Consider the following 26,526-nt stretch of genomic DNA (forward strand, 5'->3'; position numbering starts at 1 on the left):
ATCAAATCCAACAAGGCTATTAATGTTGAGCTCGCCCACCCAAAACTTTTTCTTGCTTTCTTTGCTGAGGTGGGTATCTAAGAATACTTCAATCCACTTAACTTTTTGACCATGTTCTTTTTCCTAATAAGAAGTAATGTAATAAACGTTAAAGCACAAGCAATTATAATTTTTGACCTATTTTTTTAAGATTGAATTTACAAATAAAACTAGCTTACCAAGCGGATACGATGCTCATCAAACCCTATTGAACCGCCCGTATGCTGAGATATACTGCAATCATTACCCTCTTTCGTGCGGTTGTCTCTCCCGCTCGCGGACTTCTTTAGCCATTTTTCTGTGTTCCAACCCTATAAAGAGAAAAAAATATATGATACATATATAGAGAAAAATATAAAAATAAAAACTTGAATCGACGCATAGCACAATGACCTTCACGCACAATCACATTAGAAACTGTACTAAAAAGTCCTAACATGTATTCACACATCGTATCATGGCAAATCAACCAAACATTTATCATACAACTTAACTTATGATCACTTGGTTCACGAGACAGATTATAACATGTACAAACGGATTTTATTCACTATGAAAAGATGAAGTATAAATTCTACAAAATTTACCACAGTAGAATATTTGAATTAGGTTTCTCAAACAATTTTTATTATATTTTTCTCATGCATACAAAACTCACAATAATTCAAGCATTAAAGATATGTAACAACAATTCAGCAGATTGCACAACAAACACTTTTTTAATGATTCTATCAACTCATTAATCCAAATTGTGCAAGACCAATTGGGTTGTCTTTAAAGCTCATAATACTAATTTTCAGAACTGGAACCAACCCGTTTGGTTTTGTCATTAGGGAGTTATGGTGTCGGAAAGACAGAACAGAATATAACTCCCCAAATCAGCTTTGACCAGTATTTTTGTAAAATTATAAAAACTATTCAAAACTCGTCCAAAAATTACAAACTTTACATTTCTGGAAACTAGACTCATAGTACTATATCCTATAATCAACAATCGATCAATAATCATCGTTTACCATCAAGTTACATACCAATAAATAAACAAAAGCGAATCTGTCAGCAATGAAAGAAGATGTACTAAGCTTCAATTACAAGTGAAATACATACCTTTTTAGCGATGAAAGAAGATGTACTAAGCTTCAATTACAAGAAATAACACTTAAAATTGAAAATTCCCAAACTTGGTTCTTAGGGTTCTTCACACTTAACACGAATCCTGCAAAAATCGAGATAGAATTGATGGAAACCAACACCATACGTGAATTCCTCTCGCAAAAATAATAAGATTAGAGCCCGGAATCAAAGGATTTGGTTAAAATTGAGTGAGTTAGAGAATTAAAGATGAAAGATGGTGGGTGTAGAGAGATGAAGATGAAGATGAAGAATAAGAAGTAATGAAGAGATAGAAAAAAAAGTAGGTTAATTTGAAATTAGATTTAAGAATAAGAGGGTAATTAAAAATTTTTTAAAGAAAAGGGGGGGGGGTGAATTTAATTTGAAATTTTGAGGGAAGTAAAATTAATAGGAAATAAATAGAATTAAATATTTTTATTTTTAATTAAAATAAAGAGTTGTTAGTGTGTGTGTGTGTGTGTGTATAACAACTAATTAAACCTTAAATAATATAACAAATTGTATTTTAAATATAAAAAAAATAAAAAATAAATACAATTGATATTTATAGTTGCTATAAAAGAGTTGTATAAGAGTGTAGTAATCAGTGTTAACGCCCAATAATAAACCATACGCTTATTAGTGGGTCATACTAGTTCTTGATCGGTGTTAGTGTCTCATTATAGCATCTATCATGTCATAGTTGCTCTAAAAGAGTTGTATAGGAGTGTCATTAGTCATGGTTAGGTGTTAACGCCCGAAACACACCATATTTTCGTCAATAGGACTTATTTGGCTATCATTAGTCATAGACTCATAGTTAGATATTAGTGTCCCTTGGTTACGTCATAGTTGCTTTAAGAAGTTTGTATATGACTATCATTAGTCATACTTAGATGTTAACGCCCAAAACATGTCATACATTCATCAATGGGCCTTGAATGGTACTAGTGGCCATTATAGCATCTATCATGTCCCCGTTGCTACAAGAGGGTTGTATATGAGTGTAGTGATCCATAGGCATAGTTGGTCGTCATACTTTGCATTAATGGGCCGTCTTGGGCCTTGATTGTTGTTAGTGACCCATTGTAGTCTCTATCATATCATAGTTGCTCTAAATGGGCCTTATTGGACCTTAACTGGTGTTTGTGGCCCATTATAGCCTCTATCACATCATAGTTGCTCTAAGAAGGTTGTATAGGAATGCCATTAGTCATAGTTAGATGTTAATGGCCGATAACATGTGATACTTTCATCATAGGTCTTATTGGGCCTTGTTGGTGTTAGTGGCCCATTATAGCCTTTTTCATGTCATAGTCGTTCTAATGGGTCATATTAGGGCTTGAAATCTCTTAGTGGTCTATTATGGCATGTGATATGTAACATTAGATATTTAAGGGTTATATCGTGTTATAGGGAGTCATATTAGACCATAATACACAAAAACAACTCATACATGTCCTAATGGATCATATTGGGCCTTGAAATCTCTAATAGCCCATTATGCATATAATTTTAAATTGTGTCTTAAGAGGTACAACCCGTCAATATACATTAAACATAGGGGTGGCAAATGGGTTGGGTTGGGTCGAAACGGGTCAATTAAAAAAAGGGGTTGTTAGGGTTCGGGTCGGAATGGATCAGGGTCAAAAGGTTCGGGTCATAACGGGTCCGGGTCAAAATGGGTCAAGGTCGGAACAGGTCAAAACGGGTTTCGGGTCGATTTTTTTTTGAACAAGGACAACGGAGGAAATGTTTTTGTTTTTTTACTTTTTCCGTTTTTTATTAATAATTTGACTTATGATTTTTGAATATTTTTTTAAATTGTGTCTTAAGAGGTACAACTCGCCTAACCCGTTAATATACATTAAACATAGGGGTGGCAAATGGGTTGGGTTGGGTCGAAATGGGTTATGGGTCGGAACGGGTCAGGGTCGGAACGACTCAATTAAAAAAAATCGTTGGTGATAATAAGTAATGTCAACAGTACCAAAAGTCCTAACATGTATCCACACATCCGTGTAATATCCGAACATCACGTATAATATCCGTAGGAACTTGTCTTTTAATCAAAGATAGTACTTATTTTAAAACTTATTCATAATTCATTATCAATATTAGAAACTTGCACTTTGATGTGTATTGGTGTCCAAATCCGAGCACTTGATCTTCGGATTTTCGCTTCCATTTGTAGGCTTCGCCTAAAGCAATCCAATACCAAATATTAGTTATTGCCAATATTTAAATAATATATATAAATAAGATATTAAACCCGGAGTAACATTAGTCAAAATATTAAGCCAAACCAGGTCCAGCGTAGTCTATGCCGGCTACCGTTATGCAACTCCAAAGATTCAATTTATTATGTATCTTAAATCGCCCGATTGATCATAAGCTTCGCGTACCTATTTCTAATCAGCATGATTATAACCCATCAACATATTTACAACCCATTTAAATTAATCTTAATGCTATTTCACGTGTCAACTAAAATTCAACTTTAGAAACGGTTACAACTTTTCAACATATTATTTACAACCTGTCTAAACAACTTAACGAATCATTTCTCTAATTAAATCATGCTACTATTTAATATTCACCAACGAGTCAAATCTTCATCTAGTTACTATATTATTATTATAATCGACAAGCTGGTCCGAAACCCAAATCAAACCATACTTCACAATCCTAGTACTATTTATATTTTAGACACGAGTAATTCCCACTTAGACATTTGGTAGGGTAAACTTCAAACTATAACGAGTTAAAACAACCAGTACACACTAAGTATAGTCAAAAGAATCAACTTGCAATTAATGGGTCAAGGCAGCCCGTATCCATTTGATATTCATAATAAATCAAAACATACTAATAAGACTTGTAACTTTTTAAAATAGATGTAAGATAAACTTACCTTTGTTCGTAGGAGCTTGATTACACTTCGTCCGTTTGACTTGTTGGCTTCCAAGCTTCAACATACCTAGCTTGTTAAAGTCAACTTGCAACAAGTTAGAATACATAATGTGGACGCTCGGCATTAGTATTCTTTATATTTTCATACCACTCTCATTCATACCGTATAATTAACAAGCCAAGAATCATCAATGTGTTCATCAAGTTATCAGTTAAACATTTTCAAGTCATTTATCCACTTCCCCCGTTTTAACGGTTAACTCAGTACATATACGACTAGGCTCTACTTAGCAACTTCATACATTATGGCATTAATTTACATTAAAGCAGTTATGTCATAATCTCTTCTAAACAAGTGCGCACACTATTTATTATTATGAAAAAAAAACTATTTTCAGTACTGCACCTTTTGTGCAGCACCTATTCACCTCAACTTTTGACCAGTTAAAAGTCAGAACTAACTTAATATGCTCAAAAGTAAAATGTAGTAAACTCAGAGGTTTCCAAGCATATAAAGTTCACCTTTATCGGGGCTACGGTTTATTATATGTGATTTTTAGCAAAACAGGTCAGCAACCTATTTTCTATCAAAACAGTATGCTGAATCTGTTGTATTGCTCTAGAAACTAATTGTTTTGAACAATATTTCATCCGAAACAGCTTTTCATGTTCACATATAAAACGTAGTAGACTCGATGAGCTTTTCAAGAATATAAAATACATCTTTCTCGGATTTTTATACTATTTTATATAATTATTCAAAGAACATGACAGCAACATAATTTAACTTCTAACAGCATGCTGTCATCATTTTAATCTACTGTTTTGATCTGTTTTAAGTCTGAATTAGCTTATCGTGTTCAAAGATGAAACCTAGTACATCAAAAGAGGTTTTCAAGCATATATAATACACATTCACCCGAGTTTTCTATGATTTTATACGAACTTTATTGACAGCAGTAATATGAAATTCACATCATAACAACTCTTTTAATTCCTTGTTGGTTGAGACATTTTCACAAACACCTTGTGTGCATTCATTTGAAATCATTACTTTAAATCTCTACGCACGATCTGAAATGCCTATTTGCTCACATATTTTAACAATGACCTCGTATGTTTGATGCGTTACAACAATCAACTTATGTGTACAGATTATAATCATATAACCATATCCATAAAAGATCTCTAATTTATCAACTGTGTTCATCAAATACGGTATACTCTTGAACACAGTTTGATACTACTATGATAGAATCAACAATTATAACTAGTAATAGATCACATAATCAATATTATCACTATCAGTTCATCAATAATCACATAAAACACGTACTAGATCATCATGCATGAAGTGTAGATAACAAAGCCCCAACTTTAGGGTTAGAAACACTTACCCAATAATCGATCTACTAGACGATGATTATGTATTTTCTAATGCTCGATTTGATAATCGATTTGAGAAGTGAAATCACCTGTTCTCCTTCTTGCTCGTTCTCTTCTTCTTGCTTGTTTTCTTCTTCTGTCCACACACACATACAGAACATTCAAAAATATACATCACCCACCCTTTTGTTTTATTTCCTCTTTGACCCCTCTTTGGTTTAAAATCCATATTTATAAAAATCTTGAAATTTGGGATGTTACATAATCGTTGTTTAACATCAAGTTACAGACCAATCAATAAACGAGAACGAATCTGTCAACCAACTGATCTCAACAAAACTCAAACCCTAACATTTTCTGACATCTCTAGGGTTCTAATTAATCATGTTGAAAACCCCCGTTAGATTTGATCGCAGGATGGTTGATGAAGTTTGGAGCAAGAATCAAAGTGATGAAGAAGATTAATGAGCTTCAATCGATGTTTATAGATTAGGTTTGTAATTGGGAGGAGGTGAAGGTGATGGTACTTAGGAAAAATAAAGCATTTTAGCCATATAAAACTAAACTACTCTTTGGTCACACAACCTCATATAAGTGGCCATATATTTTAAGCGTTTTAGCCATATTACTAATAAATACAATGGTTGTTCGTCATATTTCGCCACATTATTAAAAATGTGGCTAAAAAATGTGACATTAGGCCACACAACGTAATATAAGTGGCTATATATTTTACCTTTTAGACACCTCTCTTATCAATACAGTAGCCGTTCGTCACATTTGGCCACACTATTAAAACATGTGGCTTGTTAAATGTCACAGTTTGTGGCTAATGCATGTGTTTTTGGTCACATGTGTCAAAGATCAAACAAACTATAACTGTAGGTCACATTTCGCCACACGTTTTTATAATGTGGCTAGATTTTGTCACAGTTTTTTTCAAAGTGTGGCGAAAAGTACCTGAGTAGGTATAGAATGGTCACATGAAGAATAACATGTGTGGCCAAAACATTCTGGAAGGTTTTCAAACATGGTCAAAGACCTTTTAGCCACACATTTAAGCCGAAGTGTGACAAATCGCCTAGACCACATGTGTGGCTAAAAGTCGATATTCACGTAGTGTTTTTTAATTTATTTTTTCATGTGTAGGCGACTTTGTAAAAGATGCAGTGCTAACTATGACCAGATGAATCATTAACGCATAATCGTATATATCGCTTATGTGCTAGACATGTCTTAAAAGTTTATATTTTTATATCATTGTGTATTTTTCCCATGTTAAATAATAATATTAATAATGTTATAGTACTTGTGTAGGTTTTGGTAGAAAATGGTGATGATAAATTTGTTGATGAATCTGCATTTAAAGAGGCTGTTGAACCCAATGAAGGCCCAAAACCAGTTGACAAGAAAGTGATCGATCATTATGTTTATTTTCCCATATGTGCTTGAAGGCCCGAAACCATTATGTTTATTTTCCCGTATATAACAAACATTATATAACAAACGTGCTTGAAGGAATTAGTCTAGGAAAAAAGTTCAAGAAAAGGATTCACTTGAGTATGCAATTTTTCTATTTTATTTTATAGATTATTACAAGTCTTGGTACTTTGATTATTACGATGGGACTTTATAGATCATTTTCAGTTTCATTCCGGTTTTTGGTTTTGGTTCGATTTTATTCTTTTTGGTGTCGCTTTGGTTTAGTAATTTTAGGTTTTGGTTTCGTATCGCTCCGTTTCTATTTTTACGGTTGTTTGTTTCGTTTTAGTCGCTTTCCAGTTTTTTTCCCTATTTATTGGTTTTTGGTTTTGTTTCGGTTGAACTTTTTTCGTTTCAGTATATTCAACTTTTCTTTTTGGACTTTTAATTTCGTTTAACTTTTTTAAGTACCCGTGCCGAGTGGACCTGTGCATTTGTTTACATGCAAAAGCTAAATTTTTTTTTAATTTATAATTTGAGTAGTGTTTTTTTACGTCATGGTTTATGATATGTTTGTCAGTTTTTTAGTTTATGAATCAACCTTCATTATTTTATTTACGATTTTTACTAATCTAAGTTAGCTGAATAATTGCACAAATGGTTGGTTACCTTTTCCCTTGCCTGTGAGTTAGTTAAGTGTATATAGATAAGGCAGTGGCACTCATGGGCAAGTTAGAGAAATTACTTTTAGATCCATGTGGCATTTGTAATAATTTGTTTTACATGTTGCTTTTAATGTAAATTTAAATGAGTTTCTTGATTTATTTGTGTGTCTCTTTTCAGTTGGGTGAACCCTCTGGATACCAATTAACGAACATACTGCAACCGGAATTAATATTGATATGTGTCATCTTTTGCCTATCTTAATGTATCAAATTTTGAATCATTCTTTTTAATTGTAATATAGACTGTTTTATACGTCATAGAACAATCTGAGAAATGGAATTTGGTTTTGACGGGGAAAAATGGAAATTTATCGATTTGATGTTTCTGTTCTATTAATAACCCGTGTTGAACACGGGCTTTAACCTAGTGTAATTATATAAGAATTTATTATAATAACCCTTTAAAATGTAAGTTTGCTCGAAACCGAGTTAAAATATCTAACCTTAATATTTACTTAACCTATGTTATGTAATAAGGTGGGAAAAATGAAAAGATGCAAGTTCCTTTGGGATAAAGATACTAAAACGGGTCTTTAACGAGTGTTCGGGTTGTTGGTTCGTGTCTTGATAATTGGTCAAACTCAAAGTCAACTTTCCAAAATAATGAATGTTATGAGATAACTCAATTAACTTATTAAGACTTAACCAAGTATGTAGTTCTATTGTTTTAGAACTAACAACGAACGTTAAGCGAGTGTTCGGTTTTGTCGGTCCAAACTATGTTATGAGATCAAGTTGGATCCAACATTTCCAAGTACTTAAGAAAATAATTAAAATCAGTTTGTAAACTATTTTTAAAGAAATATACAAGTCTTGATAGCTAAAAACACACTTGTGTGTCTTAAGCGAGTAAAAATCGGATTGGTTCAGTTTCCATCTCACAATACGTTCCTTGATGGTTTCCACATGCCCAAATAACCAAGAACTTGTATAATAATGTAAAAATAAAAATATTTAAGTTTTACAACCAAAAAAGTTAACAACAAAGTCTTTAAACAAAAGTTCGTTTACAGTCTAGAGCTATTTACGGTTAAACCGAAGCATAGACTCTTAGAACTCATAACCATGGAACTTGTAAATAAACTTAAATGAGCAGAAGTTAAGCATGAATAATATATATAAACAAGTTATATAAGTATATATATATATATATATATATCAAGGACACGAAGTCCTCCATGAAGCCTTGCCTTACAAGGTCCGAAACCTCACACACTGGAATCGGAGAAGTAACTACCAAAGGTAACAAGGGGTATTATATTATATATATGTTGTGCGACCATAAACAAGTATTAATAAGACTACATAAGCTAATTAGAATGAAAGATTAAACTCAGTTTGACTTTTGGAAGTCAAACCTTCAAGAACACATAAATAAACAACCTTGGATCTTTGATGTTTGAGAGAGAATTTGGAGTGAGATCAAGTGTAAAAATGAAGGAGATGGGTGTGTATATATAGGGTAAGGGTCAAGGCTTCTTTGCAAGGTTCTCTTTTATGTTTGCATGAAAATAGATTGGTTAAACAAACAAGCAAAGTACAAAACAACAAGAAAATCCGAAAATGTGTGCAGATCACCCTAGGCGCCGCGCAACCGCTCCCTTGCCCTGGCTTCGCGGCGTGCCCAGGGGGCTGGTCCAGCTCGTCTAGTGTGGTTCGTTATGTATCCGGAAGTTCGTTTTTGATGTAATTTGCTCGTTTTAAATGCGTTTTCGCATCCGTAAAAGGGGTTTTTCAAATTGAAAAAATGGGAATGATTTAGTAACATAAAAATCCAATATTTTATATATCATGAGTTTCGGTTTACAAAACGGGTCGGTTTAAAACATAAAACAATACAAGTACGAATACAATCGAGACCCGAATTTGACAAATGTCACATAAGGCTCTTGCAGATGTTTGAAGCAAAAACAAACACAACCTACGTGAATTGAGAATGGTTAATTGAAAGAGTAAATTTATCCATATAACTCCTTTACATTCCAATTTCATTCGCAACTTTACAATCAATTACAATACAATTTTTTGTTGTAATTAACTCTGAGTTAGTTAAAAAATATTCCCTAGATTGCTTGTCATTCCTATTTTGGTGAATGGTAAGGTGGTTAGGGTATAGAATAGAATGTCAGTGTTTCAATCCCTTGTAAAATGTAACATTTAACCGTTCAAATAAAAAAAACAACTAGCAGCTTAATTGCTTACCAATTAAATAATAACACTCGGCCTTGGTTCCTAGTCATATGACTAATAGTTGATATCAATTTTTGTAAATATATCAGAGTTGCGTTCTTTCAGTGAAAGTATTTCAATAAAATATTTTTTTATAAAATTTCGAGGTTTAATTACACGTCTTTCATTACAAAACATCTTTTTGGTTAAAACAAATATACATTGTTTTATAATTTTAAATACCTTAGTCATCAGATTTAATCTAACGATTATATCTCTAATCTTTAATTCGGTCTTTGTGGACTAATCTTACTGAATTCCCATAAAACAATTTGAAAATTCATCATATACGGGAGAATCGTCAACTGACGCAAAAGCATTTTTTAGAGTTTTATCAAAACATAATACATTTTTCTATATGAATCAACAGGGTGCCACTTTCACGATCCATGTGACACGTATCCACTAGCATACACAAGCGAGTCAATAACTATTAAGCGCGGTCATCCCGATGTATTTTTCCAAAATGCTACCGGTCACTACTGTTTTTTTTTAAATATAATACCCCATCGTTTGTTTTTTTTAAACCTCACAATATTTATAAACAAAAGTTGCAAAATAGTAGTCAAATAGAAAGATTTGTTTTTATAAATATTTTAGGTATTTGCAATACTTCTTCTAGGTATTCACCCTTAGGGATGAGATCGGTACTGTACCGGTGCCGGTACCGATACCAAAATATTCGGTTCGATACCGGTATTGAAGCTAAAATTTGAGATATACCAATACCAAAACTCAAAACTTTGGTATCTATTCGGTACCGACGGTATCAAATCTGTACCGATTTTGATACCAGTATCAATACCGAATTTCCTTATCCCTACCCAGCCTTCCTTTCGAATATTTTAGGTCTTTGTTGGTAGAAAATTTATTTTGTTTTTTATTGTAAGAACAATTGTTTGAATAAATGAAGAAAAATTAGATATATAGATGTCATATTGTTTAATCCGACCCGACCCGAATCACCGACCCGACCCGAATCACCAACACGAACCGAATCGTCAACCCGGAAATTTTTGATTCCGTGACTTCGGTCATCCCCGTGAGTAAGCTCAAGCTTCGCCACTATTATTAGGTATCTACCCTTCTAGCCTTCAACTTTTACAAGATTATATTTTGAAACGAAATTTTGACGGTGCTACATAAATCATTGTGTATTTCAATAAATCATAACATATAACCCTCATAAACCAAGACCCGTGTCATTTGTACTCATCAATACCACACAACACGACATGGTCTATATCAAATTTGAACTAATTATACTTTCAACTAGTTTAACCATTAAAAAATGAGAGAAATTTAAAACAAAATATAAATAATGCAACATATTTATTGGAAGTCCACATAAAATACTGTCACATATATAATTTTGGACCAGATTACGAATCCCCGAAAATCAAACCCGGATTTAAGTGCTCGCTCCCAACTAGTAATGGTTTGTGACCAAAAACGGCTTGAACGTTAGTAGAACTCCAAGTCCCTCAATTACATTCAAGATGAAAAATATCATTTGTGCGCCTGAAATTGAATAATCCATAAATAAATATATTTATAAATTGTAAGTGAAGGCGATAATACGAAATGAAAGGAGTAAAAAACATGTACCGGGAAGAAATGTTGCATTTTGTCTCTTAAGGCTCCATGACAAACTGCAAATATGTATTTTAGTGTTAGCAAATAAGATAGAATTGACTTCGAAGTAAATATTTACTTGTCACGTTTAAAATGTATTTTAGTGTTTGCAAATTTAATTATTTGAGCATTCTCGATTTATCGGCCCATACCCTGCCGTATATCCATTTACACTAAAAATCACTGTATTTTCTCTCTCCTGTTGAATTAAATAATACATTTTATACATTTATTATTATATTTTCTCTCTTTTCTACTCACAATCACTTTCAAAAAATATTAAAAAATTATATGATATGTATAGTGAATCCCAAATTTAACTTTCTCATATAATATTTTCTCTCATCTACTCACAACCACTCATAACCATACCATATAATTTACAAATCTTCCTCACATTATTTTAGGGAAAGGATTGAGAATGCTCTTAGTTTTGATAATATAGTTTCTCCAAGTCATAACTTTTTGTTCAACCAGCTGCTAGGATTTGTGAAGGTTTAGAGATCTTGGCCCCCATGTTAGGTTTCTTGGGGTCAAAGCTTAAAACCCTAATCTATTCTCTATAAATACAATGTAATGTAATTGTAATTTTTGCACCTTATCAATAAAATAACATAGTTACAGCCTGTGAACATAGGTCCCTACTGGGAGACCAAACCACGTATAATTCTTGTGTCGTTTTATCATTATTATTTTCTATTTGATTGCGTGATAATCGTGTGTAGTCATTTGTGTTCTAGATCTGTTATTCGATATAAGTGAAAAAGAAAAAAAATTCGATTAGGGTTTCTTTTGTATTAGGGAGCATAGCAGATAAAAGAATCTTTCACGGCGGAGTTTGTTTCTATTTGGCTGAGAGAAACAGTTGGGTATAGCCGAGTTTAGAAATCGCGATTAGGTCTAATCGCTCTTGAGTTGCTGGGTGATTTGCTTGGGCGTCTCGATCTAATCTTGGTCAGACTGTGCTGAATTTGTGATCGGCAATGAGTTGTAACCTGAAAAGTAAGGAGTATTGGCCTGAGTTTTTTTACTTGCCGGAAAAGAACGAGAAAGAAATGGATTTGAAAGAACAAAGAACACAAAATAGGAATCATAGGTATTTGCAATTGAATGACACCATAAAGACCTTGAGATTTGCATAAAGAAGCTACAAACGTCAACTTTTTTTGTTTGTGACTATCGAGGTGACATTAATTAAAATCTTTAGCACCTTTTTCTTTTAATTGATTGAAAGTTTATTTAATCATTTTGGTCTATTAAAGTTTTCCTATAAACTTTTGAAATTCAATCGAGTTAAAAGTTAGGGTTATATGTTTCAAGTTTGGGGTTTGACTATTTATTATCAACCAAAATTTGAGGAACCAAGTTTTGTGATATTCATTGTTCGGCTTAGACTTGTCTGCGAGAGATTAGTCTAAGGTAACAATGTACAGTTTATTTTCAGTTACTTGATTTATTGGTTATTGTAGGATCGATTTTAATTTGACAATGTCTTGTAGAAAGTCCATTAAGTTTATGCCCGTGTCATTGAACCTTGTACTACTTGCTTTCCATGCAGCTTTATAGTTGTTAAACTGTTTGTGTTTAGCTGGTCTAGAATTGTGATGATGTTCTTGTTTGGTGATGATCAGTGGTTTGACATTTGAGGGGAATCTTTGTATTGGTATTGGGTGAAGGTTTTCTCTAGGGAAAAGTACCAGTGGAGTTTCGACTCATAATTGTTGTTTTGGCACAGTTTAGGATAACAAGGACAATGGGAGTTGGGCATGGTTTGACTTGGTGGGGTTGCATGGAGGTGGACACTCATATAGTCGATGTCCACACATGGTAACATTTGCTTCTAAGAATGTGTGATGGTGATACATTAGGACTCCGAGGAAAGCTAGTGAAGGTTCTTGTGTTTGAGATTTTGTTTTGCTTCATTTTCTTGTTACCTACTTCAATTAAGCATCGGTGAATATGTTATTGTAAGACTTTTCTGGGTTCCTAAAAGTCTTGGCTCGCTGCATCGGGTAGAGCTAAGTGGGTTCATATTGCAAGCATGAATCTTAGAGCTATAAGGATGTCAACTGGAGCATATTTAGAGGTTTAAACCTTGACGGGGATTTGGTAACAGTGGGAGCACGGGTCTATTCTGGCACAGTTACACAATGACGTTGGGTATTGAGACCGGAATTTCGAATGTAAATTCTCTCATGGGTGCTTGTTTTAGGGTAGTGTTCTTTCTTCTAAAGTCTCCGAAGTTGGTTGTGCGAGTAAGTAGGTGCCGGTTGAGATTAAGGATGAATCACTAGCCGGTTTCCATGATTGGGTCTGTGGTGACCGTATTGAAGCTGGGGCGCTTCAATATGCGTTTTAGGAAACTGATGCAAAGGTCGCTGCAACTAGGTGGATTCGATTGTTGAAATCTTAACTTATTTGTGAGGAACCAAAGGCTTATAGAACTTCTGTTGTTCTTGGAACTGGAGGCTTGGTGGATTTCTGTTATTAAAGATTACCGGAGTTACCGGCTATATGGTTTTTGTTTAGATGGCTGTTACGGTTTGTGCAAATCCTTCAAGTGTGAGATTGTTAGGATTTGTGAAGGCTTAGAGATCTTCGGTCCCGTTTTGGACCCTTTTAGGTTTATTGGGCCAAGATAAACCTTACTGTATTCTCTATATATACAATGTAATGTAAATGTAATCTGTGCACCTTATCAATAAAATAACCTAGTTAAAGCCCATGGACGTGGGTTCCCCGCTGGGAGACCGAGCCACGTAAAATTCTTTTGTCGCTTTCTATTCTACTGCGTGATAATTGTGTGTGCTCGTTTGCGTGTTGTTCCTAACACCAGCAATGACCCTTTTTGGCAAAGTATGACCCGTATTGACCCGCACTTAAAATTAATACTATGAAACAGATGAGTACTCACAGTGCTCCTCCACATGCTGGACCAATTGCTTTGCAAATAGACTGCAAAGTCATGGAAATACCATTGGCTACACCTCTTTGGTGCTGATCCTGTTATCCATGTACATTTGTATAGAAAATAATAATTAACTATGTACCTAACACTGTAAAAATAATGAAAAAATTGAAAGAAAAAAAAACAAATAATATTACCACAGCTTTATTTTGCAGCAAGAATGTCCCAGTTATGATTGAGATCTGGTAAAAATGAGAAACTAAATTGTGGTGATAGAGATAAAGTGTGAAATTAAATTTGTAGAACAAATGTGGTCATACTCGTACATTTTGAAAATAACATGGTAGTTCATGTGTTCAAGCGTACAAGAAATATAGCAAAAACTTGCTCATCTTTATATAAGTAAAGTAGACAAGATTTAGTGCCTGAAAGACTTACTGATAAAACATTCTTCGCCATCGATGCTACATTTAACGTAAAGGTGAGCATGAAGCCCGATAACAACGTTATGTAAGGATAAGCTGTGAGCAGAGGTATGGACACAATCTACACACGAGATAGTTGGATTAGCCGGTAAAGCAATCGAATTATCTAATACTTATTTCCTCAACAAGTTGTGTGCCTTTGACTCTGAAAGTCAAACAAACTACTTCTATTTTGAAACTGATATAATTATATTTATTCATTCCGTAAAACTCTGATCACATAAATTTATACAATAACTATCATATTGTAAGAGCAATTTAAGGTAACACAGTAGAATAAAGGATAATCATTATTTTATTAATAGTTTGACTTTCAAAGTCAAAGAGGAAATTGTAGTAGAGAACGAATTAATATAAAGAAAAATTGTTTACTCCTGATATGCGAGTTATGATGATGGGCCCGTATATCTTCTCTGCAATTGGATATAATGCGGTCTGAAAAAACATAAGGCCCATCCCTGAGACAGAGCATTTTGGTGAGAACCTTTTTTTGACCCGAACCAAATTGATATTTTTTTAAAAATGACACATTACCTGGACCGCCAGTTTTGCATGGCTTATGGAAATTTAAAATGTAACAATTAAAAGTTCTCTGAAAATTATCTCAAGTACAGAAGATGTGTTAAAAAATAATAAATAATCTCACCAGAGATAGATAGGATCGTGCCAACATTGTCAGTGGTATAGTTAAGTCCCCCCAAACTCTTCGGACTCTCGGCCCATAAGGAGAAAATCTGTTGACGATAAAATTCTAAATCATGCTAGAAGTTATGACGGGTAAAATGTATGAATCATGTTTAAGGGATTTTAATGTCTACCTCACTGTAAGCCATGTCATGAAGAGAGAAAACACCATATAGAATGATAGAAGACATTAATGGCCAGTTCTTGAGGAGGCTAATCCAAGAAGAATTTTTATTCTCGGCTATTTTTTCCTTGGCGTCAGGTACACCGGAAGCAGACTCCAGCTCACTTTTATTATGGATGTGTAATGTTTCCTGCAGTTTCAAACAATTATTTAAATTAGGTTCATGTTAAGAGCAGGAAGTCTTATTAATAAGATGTACATGACCAACAATATTTCATTTTATTTGTCTTTTTGTAAGCTTGGTTTTAAAAGCGTGAGGTGTTCCATATGTCTGGGTCCCAAAAGCCGAAGCCTGAGGCGGAAGCTTCTGTATGCGAGGTGTTACTCTCTATATACAACCAAAACTTGCATCTCTTTTACTTACTTATCAACCTTTGAACAAAGTAAATTATTTATAATCTCTTCATCCTTTAGTCATTTTTACATATCATTTTCTTCCATATCACTATATATCCCGTGAGGTGTGCTTTTAAAACCAAGTTTGTAACCTTATAAAATCCTATGAAAAAGGGATGCCATGCGCTTGCAAAAGCCGTCCTCTATGCTGATTGGAAATTGGAAATTTACAAATGAAAATGTATAGTTAGAATGTCAAAGACTGTGGTTCAATTCACTCATACACCTGCTGGCATTCCTCAAACCAATGCTGGATTCTAATCTGTCATAGCTCAAACACTCGTGTTTTTACCCAACAATCTAACATTTAATCCTCAAAAAATAATTCTTTAGATCATAAACACTTCATAAAGTCTACTTCTTTTTTCTTGATCATATATGAGGTTTGCTTGAGAAAATATTGAATGAATATTGTATAAGGAAATGTTATTTATATAAAACTATACCGGAAGCCAAAATGCGCCGATGGTCACAACGAGCGCAAAGCTTGATATGATCAAGCAAGGCAATGAGTATGGGAACCTGCATCACAAGTCATGGATGCAATTTGTTGCCAAAAATGAACTTGTATAACTAAACTAAAATAATATTTGCAAATAGGATCACCAATGTTAAAAAAAATAAAGAGGTTAACAAAGGACAACATTACCTCCCCAATAGAGAATCCGAAGACACTAAACTTGGATATTTCTCTGCAGGCTGAATATCAAAACGAAAACAAAAATAAGAAAGAATGTTCATCAGAATTTTGATTAATAAAGTAGCTAAATAATCTCTTTGTTTTTCAATATAAAGGTATTACGAAATTATCTTTTTTGCCGCTAAATTGAAACAGAATTCACTTTTTTATGTGCTTATCACCGTTTTTAGCATATTATTGATTCTGAAACGAATATTATAAACAGATATAGCATATCAAGACACTAAAGGATGTCGAAACCTGTGCTAGGAACCCTCCAACAGCCGGACCAACAATCAGTCCTATCCCCCACGACGTACTGACCTGAATAAGATCATCAGTCTGTTTATAAATTTCTATGCAAGAAAAGAGTGTGAAATGTGAATGGTCTTTAACTTTCTTTTTCTGTCACGTTTGCTTACCGAAGACAATCCTAATGCTTGATGTTCCTCAGGGAAAAGTTCACATGCATATGCCTTTATCGGTCCGTATAACCCATTTAAACTGCCAAGAAGAAACCTTGTAACGATTGCCATCCAATAGTTGACGCTAAAACCGAAAAGCGTGTTGAAAATAACCCTGATGAACACATTTAAACCGTTATTAGTAGTTTAAAATTAGGTTTTAGTTGTTTATAACCATCCGTTATAATTATTATTCAATTAAAACCCCTAATGGCAAAATATATAACAAGTGCTGAAGTAGTTACGAACACTGTTGAAGTGCCCAAAATAATAACAGGTTTTCGACCATATCGATCAGCAACCACTCCCCAGAGGATAGATGTCAATGCCCGTCCAATCATATATGCAGACCCTTCATAAGATTGAAAGACATGTGAGATATGTTTTATGTAAACATAAATATATATTATTCGTTTATAATATTTATATATTTTTTGGAATTTAATTTTGTTTTTTATAAAAAAGTTAATAATATAATTTCATAAATAAATAAGATGTTATAACACAGTTTAAAAGCTATTTGGGTTTGGCAAGATCCATGACCCACTTATTTTAAATATAAAGTTGTTTCTTAATTATAATTAAAATCTTTTTTTAAATATAAAATAAGATATTAATTTTAGTATATTCTATTTTAATAGGATTTTCATATCAAATATTTGGTGTAATTAATTTTTAAATTAATGAGATGTTATAACCAATTAAAGAGCTATTTGGGTTTGGTGAAACTCATACACGTGATTTCGGGTCAAATGAATAAGAAGCCTCCATTTACAATTAAAGCAATCTTGTGGATTGAGAAAATGTAGGAAGCAACCAGAGAGCTTTTAAAGGTTTCGTTTATATATATTATAGATATAGATGTGACAATATCGGGCCATGGCCATTTACCAATAAAGTGAAACAGATCAAATAGGCAGTTTAAAATTCACCTAAGGCGTTCTTTTAATGCATAAAACCTCGTAAAATATTTTGTTTAAGATGTATAAATTTTGTAACAGGATCCAACACCAATTAGTTATAAATAATCCAAAGATTTTTGACAAAAAATGTATCTAACAAAAAAAAACTATTTGCCAAAATAGATTTTTTCAAAATTATTTATTACCAAGAAAGGTTGTCTATCTGTATCTATATACATGTCTGTTAAAAACTCTTATGTATCACTCTCTTGTTGTTTCACACATTTTCTCAAGACGTCAGATTGTTTGATTTATGATTTGAGTCTTTTCATTCGTTTGACCCGAAATGACGGGCATGAGTCTTACCAACCCCGGATAGTCCTTAAATGGTTTATAGCATCTCATTTATTTGTGAAATCCTTTTATAATCAAACAATAATCTTCACTGGTCATGGGCCTCACGAAACCCGAATAGCCCTTAAACAAGTTATAATATATTATTTACTTGTGAAACCCTTTTATCAACAAACACTAATTTAATTTAATTTCTCTCCTTTACATATTACCCATCGCTGGTATATCCACTCCATCATCGGTTAACTTCCGATTACCACCCACCGTCGTCAACATTCCCTCTCTTTCATCAACCGCCCATTTTTCATAAAACAAATATTTGTGTTCATGTTTGTTCATTTTTAAAAAAAAATCAACATTTCCGTGTTCGTTTATGTTCATATGTTAAAAATCTAAAAAAACATACACATCGCAATTGAAAGAGCACAAAGGTTAAAACAATAATGAGCGTAACAATGTAATATATACATACATATATATATATATATGGTGGGGTTAAAAGGGTTAAAATAAGAAGTGGAGTGTGTCTAAAAAGTGTAAGAAGTAATCTGATGCGTTAGATTTGTTAATCTGATGGTGGATATGATAAGTGTGTTTATTGTGCGGCGTGTTTTGTTTTAATTGCGCTGTGTTTATTGTGCGATGTGTTTTATTAGATCTAATGGTGAAGACACACTTTCTACACTACTTAGAAAAATCTACTTCTTATTATAACCTTGATATATATATATATATATATATATATATAGGGTAAGGATCCTAAGAGAACCCTTTGCAAATTGAGAACTTTGAGAACCATTTTGGACCACTAAAAACATCTTTAGAAAAAATATTTAAAAAAATCATAAAACAAAAATTAATAAAAATTTTAAAAAAGTAAAAAAACCAAAATTCTTATATTTCATTCCGGTTTCATTAAAAAAATTAAAAAAACGTCGTATTATACACATATGTATAATTCTATTTAATCCTTAGTTACGTAATAAACACATATGTACGGTATCATTTATCTTATATTATAAATATGTGTACAAAAACATGTAAATATACATATATGTATATATTATACATATGTGTATATAATTTAGCTAAACCGAGTTTTTTTAAATTTATTTTATTTTTTTACGAAACCGGGATGATAAAATAAGAATTTTAGTTTTTTTAGTTTTTTGATTTTTGTGTTTTTTGATTTTATTATTTTTTTAATTTTTGGGTTTTTTGTGGTCTTCCCAATTTCAAAAAAGTTTTCTCATGATCCTGATCCTATATATATATATATATATATATATAGAAAATGGTTTAAGTAAAAATAAGGATTTTCCTAATATTAGTAAGAACCTATAGATTTTTGACATGTGACATTACAAATTATGGTGAAAGAATAATTCTAGGAAACTATGTCGCTTTTTGGTAATTTTAAATCTCAACCATTGATTAACATGATCCAATGACTATGATTTATTCATAGACTTCCAATTAGGATAATCCTCCCATATATATATATATATATATATAAACAAAAACATAAAAATCCTACGTGTCACGTTGTGGTCGCTCCCCCTTTTTTTGGAGTCGCCAGATTTGCTTGATTTTTAATTGGAAGCTTCTCATGCATTTGACCCGAATTCACGGGTATGGGTCTTACCAAACCCAGATATTCCTTAAACGGGTTATAACATCTCATTAAATTAAAAATTAATCTCACCAAATATTTGATGTAAAAATCCTATAAAATAGGGATATATTAAACATTAATAAATGATTATTTTTAAAATATACTATTATAATTAAGAAACAATTTTATGGTAAAAAAAAAATAAACGGGTCTTGGGTCTCACCAAACTCATATAACTTTTAAGCCGGGTTATAACATTTTATTTAGTTGTGAAATCTTTTATCATCAAACCATAAGTATATTCTTAACTAACATAGAATAAATAAAATTAAAATTCAAAAAATATATAAATACTAGAAACAAATGATATAAAACAATCTTTGTAGTACGGAGATAAAAACTAGTATATATATACTTATCATATCAAAACAAAATTACGTTAAATAATAAAGCAAATCATTACAAAACGATTTTAAACAAATACCTAAATAAATCATGTAATACGGAGGCTCAAACTAGTTTTTTAGCAAGTACCTCAAGTTTATCTCTACTAATCTCATTGGATCACGTTAGTTTATGATTTAATGCTCGTTTTCAAAACTAAAAACTAAATCAAAAATAAAAGTAACTGTATTTCTAAAAAGTGTTTTCGTGAAACCATTTTCGTCCAAAACCACAACCTAAATAAAATTATTAAACTATTAAACTTAAACCAACAAAAGTTAAAATTGAAAATAATTGATCCCCTGTTTTTTTTTCAGTAACCCAATTTTATCATGGGCGCATACTTATTATTTTAATCTATTTTTATCCGTTTTATTATTATTTTTTTTAATTTAAAGATTTATCTATTGCATCACATGACACTTCTTTTAGTAAACATTTATTATAAGAAACTTTTTTCCCGTCCTGAAACGTTATTTTTTTGGGAGTAAAGATGTTTGGTGGTGAATTTATTTGTTTATTTTTTTAGTATTTGTGATGGAGATCGTAATTTTGTGCTCAATTGATCTAATCTTATTAATTTGGTATAAATATCCAAAATACAATCTGCTAACTTTTGATAAAGATCTTAACAATAATGCTAATTACATGGCAAGTTATATAGGCTAACTATAAGCCTATTTCACCCCCCGCAGTCGAACCGGAGGTGACCGAATGTTGAGACTGGATCGGAAATCCTCAAAAAGTATGCGCGGTAGGCCTTTAGTGAAGATATCAGCAACTTGATACGGTGATGGAACATGGAGAATACGGACTTGTCCCCGCTGCACTTGTTCGCGTACAAAATGAATATCGAGCTCGATGTGCTTCGTACGCTGATGTTGTACGGGATTACCCAATAGGTAAATGGCGCTAACGTTATCACAATATACAAGTGTCGCGCGAGACAACGGGCGATGAAGTTCCAATAAGAGATTCCGAAGCCAACATATTTCAGCGACTACATTAGCAACACCCCGGTATTCTGCCTCGGTGCTAGATCGAGATATAGTCGGTTGTCGTTTCGAAGACCATGAAATGAGGTTCGATCCATAATAGACACAGTAGCCCGAGGTAGACCGTCGAGTGCCCGGACACCCGGCCCAATCGGCGTCGGTGTAAGCGAGCAATGACGGGTTAACTGTTTAACCCAATGTGAGACCAAGATCTATCGTTCCCTTCACATAGCGGATTATGCGTTTGAGAGCATCCCAATGGCTTATCATGGGGGCATGCATATGCATACAAAGCTGTTGGACTGCATAACTAATGTCGGGTCGAGTAAACGTTAGGTATTGTAATGCCCCTGTGAGACTGCGATAAAGTGTTGGATCATCAAATGGGGAGCCGGAGACAGCGCTCAGTTTACCATTAGTATCCACAGGGGTAGCAACATGCTTGCATGATTGCATGCCGGCCCGTTTAACTATGTCGTGAGCGTAAGCACTCTGAGAGAGAAACATAGTGTCTCCTTTGCGAGTAACGGATATTCCAAGAAAGTAGCTAAGTTGCCCAAGGTCTTTCATTGCAAATTCGGTAGCCAAATGCGACATGATTTGTTGTCGTAATGAAACCGACGAAGCTGTGAGAAGAATGTCGTCAACATATAGAAGAAGATAGGCCGAATCGGATCCCTGATGTAGAAAAAACAAAGAGTTATCACACCCACTTTGACGAAACCCCAATTTTAACACAAAATCTGTAAATCTTTGATACCAAGCCCTTGGTGCCTGTTTTAACCCGTAGAGTGATTTCTTCAACCGCCACACATGATTTGGATATTCTTTGTTTCGAAAACCAATTGGTTGGTACATGTACACGGTTTCATTTAGAGTCCCGTGTAAAAAAGTATTAGTAACGTTCGAATTGTGGCAGGTTTAACGACCGGACTAAATGTTTCCCCGCAACCTATACCAACCTGTTGAGGACGCCCATCACAAACTAAACGAGATTTGTAGCGTTCAAGGCTACCATCCGAACGAAACTTATGTTTAAATAACCACAAACTCCGAATCACATTCATTTGCGGGTATCGTGGCACGAGTTCCCAAGTATAATTTTTAATAAGGGAATTATACTCATTGGTCATGGCATTGTGCCATTCCGGTATGGACAAGGCAAAAGCGGGGTTTTTGGGAATGGTGTAATGGTGGTTGCGGTAAGATTAAACAATTTCTTTGGTTTTATTATGCCGTCCATACAACGTGTTCGCATGGTATGGTTAGGGGGGCTAGATTGGTTACTGGGTTGGGTATTTGAGATTGTTGTGTTTGTTGGTGAGTAGAATGAAGTGTAGGTTGGGAATCGAAATTGTTTGATGGAGAATCTGGAGTGGTTTGGAATTGTGTAGAGTGGGCTATATTACGTTGTGGTGTGTGAGTGAGTTGGGTCATAGAAGTGGGTGAGGTGGAGACGGAAGGTGGGTTGTGGAAGGAGTGGTTCAAAGTAGCTTGAGGAGGAGGTGATGATTGTGGGTGGGGTTGTGGCGTATGAACAGTGGGGAGAGGTGAGGTGAGTATTTTTGCTTGGTTGGAGAGAGGATTTGGGTCAATATAATTCCAAAGGTGTGGATGTGGAGGTGTGGATAGGAATTCATATGAAGAAGAGGAGGCGGAAGGTGTAATTGAAACTTGGTGGGAAAATGGGAATATCGTCTCGTCAAAGACAGCATGGCGAGAAATAATGATTTGATGGGTTTAAGATCAAGGCACTTGTACCCGCGATGGTTAGTAGGGTAGCCTACAAAAACACATGGATTAGATCGATAGGCAAGTTTGTGTGTAAGAGTGGACGGGTGGAGAGGGTAACAAAGAGAGCCGAAGACCCGAAGGTGATCATAGGCGGGGTATCTATGATAGAGGAGTTCGGTGGGGGTTTTAAATTTGTGAAGTTTGCTAGGAAGAATATTAAGTAGATATGTGGCTATGTCTAAGGCATAGTGCCAAAAGGTGGGTGGTAAAGAAGATGAGCTAGAAGGGTTCGAATAATATTATTAATTGAGCGGATTTTTCGTTCTGCTTTCCCATTTTGAGAAGATGTATGTGGGCATGAAAGACGAAGAATCATACCATTTTGGTCACAAAACTGTTTAAATGAGGAATTGATATATTCGGTACTGTTATCACATTGAAACATTTTTATTTTTCTCTCGAATTGTGTTTCAATTTGTTTAGAGAAAGTGTTAAAAATAGAAAAAACATTAGACTTTTTGGCAAGTGGGAATGTCCAAAGGAAGTCTGTTTGGTCATCTAAGAAAAGTACATAATATCGATGACCACCGGTGCTAACAATTGGTGATGTCCACAAGTCACTATGTATTATATCAAAGGGTGAAGTGATAAAAGTATTAGACGGCATAAATGACAATTTAACACTTTTTCCCAAAATACAAGATTGGCAAATATTCTTATTCAATTTGTTAAAAGAAATAACATTTGAATGTTTTAAAGATTGTAATATCGTTGGCCCGGGATGACCGAGTCGTTGATGCCAAAGTTGATGAGAAATTGCAGCAAAGGTGGAAGGAGAGGTGTGGTGTGTGGAATCTGGTGGAAGCAAGGGATAGAGATCACCGCTGCTGTTGCATCGATGATAGGGATCCGGGTCTCAAAATCCTTAACAAGAAAACCAAAAGGATCGAATTCGATTGAAACACAATTGTCAACAGTTAAGCGACGAACAGAAATAAGATTTTTAATTAGTTTTGGGGCACTAAGGACATTGTTTAATTTAAGTGGTGGGTAAGGTGGTGGAAGGTATTGGTTGCCTTGTCCGGTTACCGGGATAGTTGTGCCATTTCCAACAATAAATTATGTAAAATGCCGGTATTAAGAACAGACTCAAAATTACCTGGTTTGTTGGTCATGTGTGACGTTGCACCGGTATCCATGTACCATTGATCAGACGGGTTCAGCGACATGTTATAAAGAGCTTGTTCAATGTTGGCGGGTGCATACGCTGCTGCATAAGCTTGATTGGGACGAGGACCGAGAAGACCGGCTCCGGGGTTGATGTTATCATTACTGGGCAGAGAGGTGGTGGGGGATTGGCAAGGTAGGTTGGGCCAATTGTTTGGATATTGTGGGGTTTGGGAATATTGTGGATAGTTGTTTTGAGATTGGGTCGTCCACTGATTGCTTTGAGAAGGCCATGCATGATGTTGAAAGTTGGATTCCATAGTTATTGTGAGAGTGATAAAGGATCAGAAGCAAGAATGAAGAGATGAGACGAGTAAGAAGGTGAAAAAAAAATTCGGTGGTGGCTAGGGTTAGGAACGATGGTGGCGTGATACCATGATGGAGATCGTAATTTTGTGCTCAATTGATCCAATCTCATTAACTTGGTATAAATATCCAAAATACAATCTCCTAACTTTTGATAAAGATCTTAACAATAATGCTAATTACATGGCAAGTTATATAGGCTAAATATGAGCCTATTAATTTGTTATTGAAGATATTTATATATTTCTCCTTCCTAACATCTTTAATTATATATTTTCCTAACTTAAAAAATCCAATTACATATATATCCTTTTTATTAATAACAACTTTTTAATTGACTATTTTACTCTTTATTTATAAAAAATATAATATTGTTAATTTTCACACCAGCTGGTTTTACCAAACATACTCATTATCTTTTCCATCTTCATTAAGTCTCCCCCACACATCCAATCATCTCACTGACTCGTCACCATCACCGATTAGCTTCTGAATGGCCACCATTGCAACCATCAATATGTCACCAACAACCCCTCCCGTGCTTTGTGTATATAATAGGGAGTAGATATTTTTTTTAAAGTTTTTGGTATCACAATATAGACTCCCGGAAATACATGATTATTATATTCGGCCACCTCCTATAACTAAAAATAATCGTACAACAAGAAAGAGAGAGAGAGATATTTAAACTCGGTGAAATTATCTAGAAATAATATCTATTTTGGAAAATAGTTTTGATATATAAATACTTTTTCTTTTTTTAGAATCCCCGCTTTGGTAAAAAAACTCGATAATACTTATTTTAACCAACATGTTTTGCCACGGCAGGTAAGAACAGATTACCAACAAAACCTGCATAGTAACTGATGTCCTCTTCTTCTTCTGCGATGTTAAAATCCCTTACCTAAAATGGAAACCAAAATTTAGAATTCCATACGTCATATTTTGCAAAAACCGGAAACATAGATAAGAGATTATTGAATTCATTTACCATGAAATAAATAAACGGGAAGAGAGTTGATATCGGGAGTGCTGGAAAGAGAAAATGGAAATGGATGTTAGACTCTTACACGTACTAACATCATAAATCAAATTTAATAAAATAGTTATGTTCATTTTTTTTTAATTGATGAAATCAAGATGATAAAATAATAAAACAAGTAATATACTTACCAACACATAGAACCACGACCCATATAAAAAATAGCTCTTTAATGGGTAATCCTGTTTGGATCCGTTTATTACGATCCACTTTACAACCCGGGCAATTTTCATGGTACGCGTGCTCCAAAAGCCCGTCGTTAAGTTCATCATTAATCGCCATAATAGAGAGTTGGAGAAGAGTTTGAGATTGGCAAGAAGATACACGGGGTTCATTCTATAATATATGCCACAAACATAATAGTACAATTATCGTTGTTGCAACATTGCTAGATTCTTAGTTTTTGTGGTCCATAAAGAGTTGGTAACAAACCGCGCTGTCATGTAACTATCGATGTCCGGTACAATCACGTGAATATAAATATATATTTGAACCCATTGATTGTTATAAATTTAGTTAAAAAAGGTTATAGTAATGAATATTTCTTTTATAAAATATAACAGGTTTAAAAAAAACTATAAAACATACTATCATTATAAACGGGCCAATAATACATATACAGATAAAAAAACGCCCAAACTTATT

The 26,526-nt window shown here is 33.8% G+C and overlaps 1 protein-coding gene across 1 annotated transcript; it reads right to left on the reverse strand.

Annotated features, from left to right (window-relative positions):
- Positions 1-11,044: 11,044 nt before the first annotated feature.
- Positions 11,045-26,210, reverse strand: LOC143555629 (protein ZINC INDUCED FACILITATOR-LIKE 1-like). The gene is made up of 16 exons (XM_077045148.1): positions 26,013-26,210; positions 25,831-25,871; positions 25,683-25,743; positions 17,512-17,614; positions 17,221-17,377; positions 17,060-17,122; positions 16,769-16,818; positions 16,566-16,641; positions 15,674-15,853; positions 15,502-15,589; positions 15,228-15,313; positions 14,809-14,916; positions 14,568-14,612; positions 14,377-14,465; positions 11,436-11,479; positions 11,045-11,348 (listed from the first exon to the last, which is right to left on the reverse strand). The coding sequence occupies exons 1-16, from the start codon at positions 26,161-26,163 to the stop codon at positions 11,257-11,259; spliced, it is 1,434 nt and encodes a 477-aa protein (XP_076901263.1). The 5' UTR covers positions 26,164-26,210; the 3' UTR covers positions 11,045-11,256.
- Positions 26,211-26,526: the final 316 nt, after the last annotated feature.

This window comes from Bidens hawaiensis, unplaced genomic scaffold (genome assembly GCF_021521415.1).
Source record: "Bidens hawaiensis isolate Kalapana, Puna unplaced genomic scaffold, B.hawaiensis_p1.1 tig00018221_1, whole genome shotgun sequence".
In the NCBI taxonomy this organism is placed as follows: domain Eukaryota; kingdom Viridiplantae; phylum Streptophyta; class Magnoliopsida; order Asterales; family Asteraceae; genus Bidens; species Bidens hawaiensis.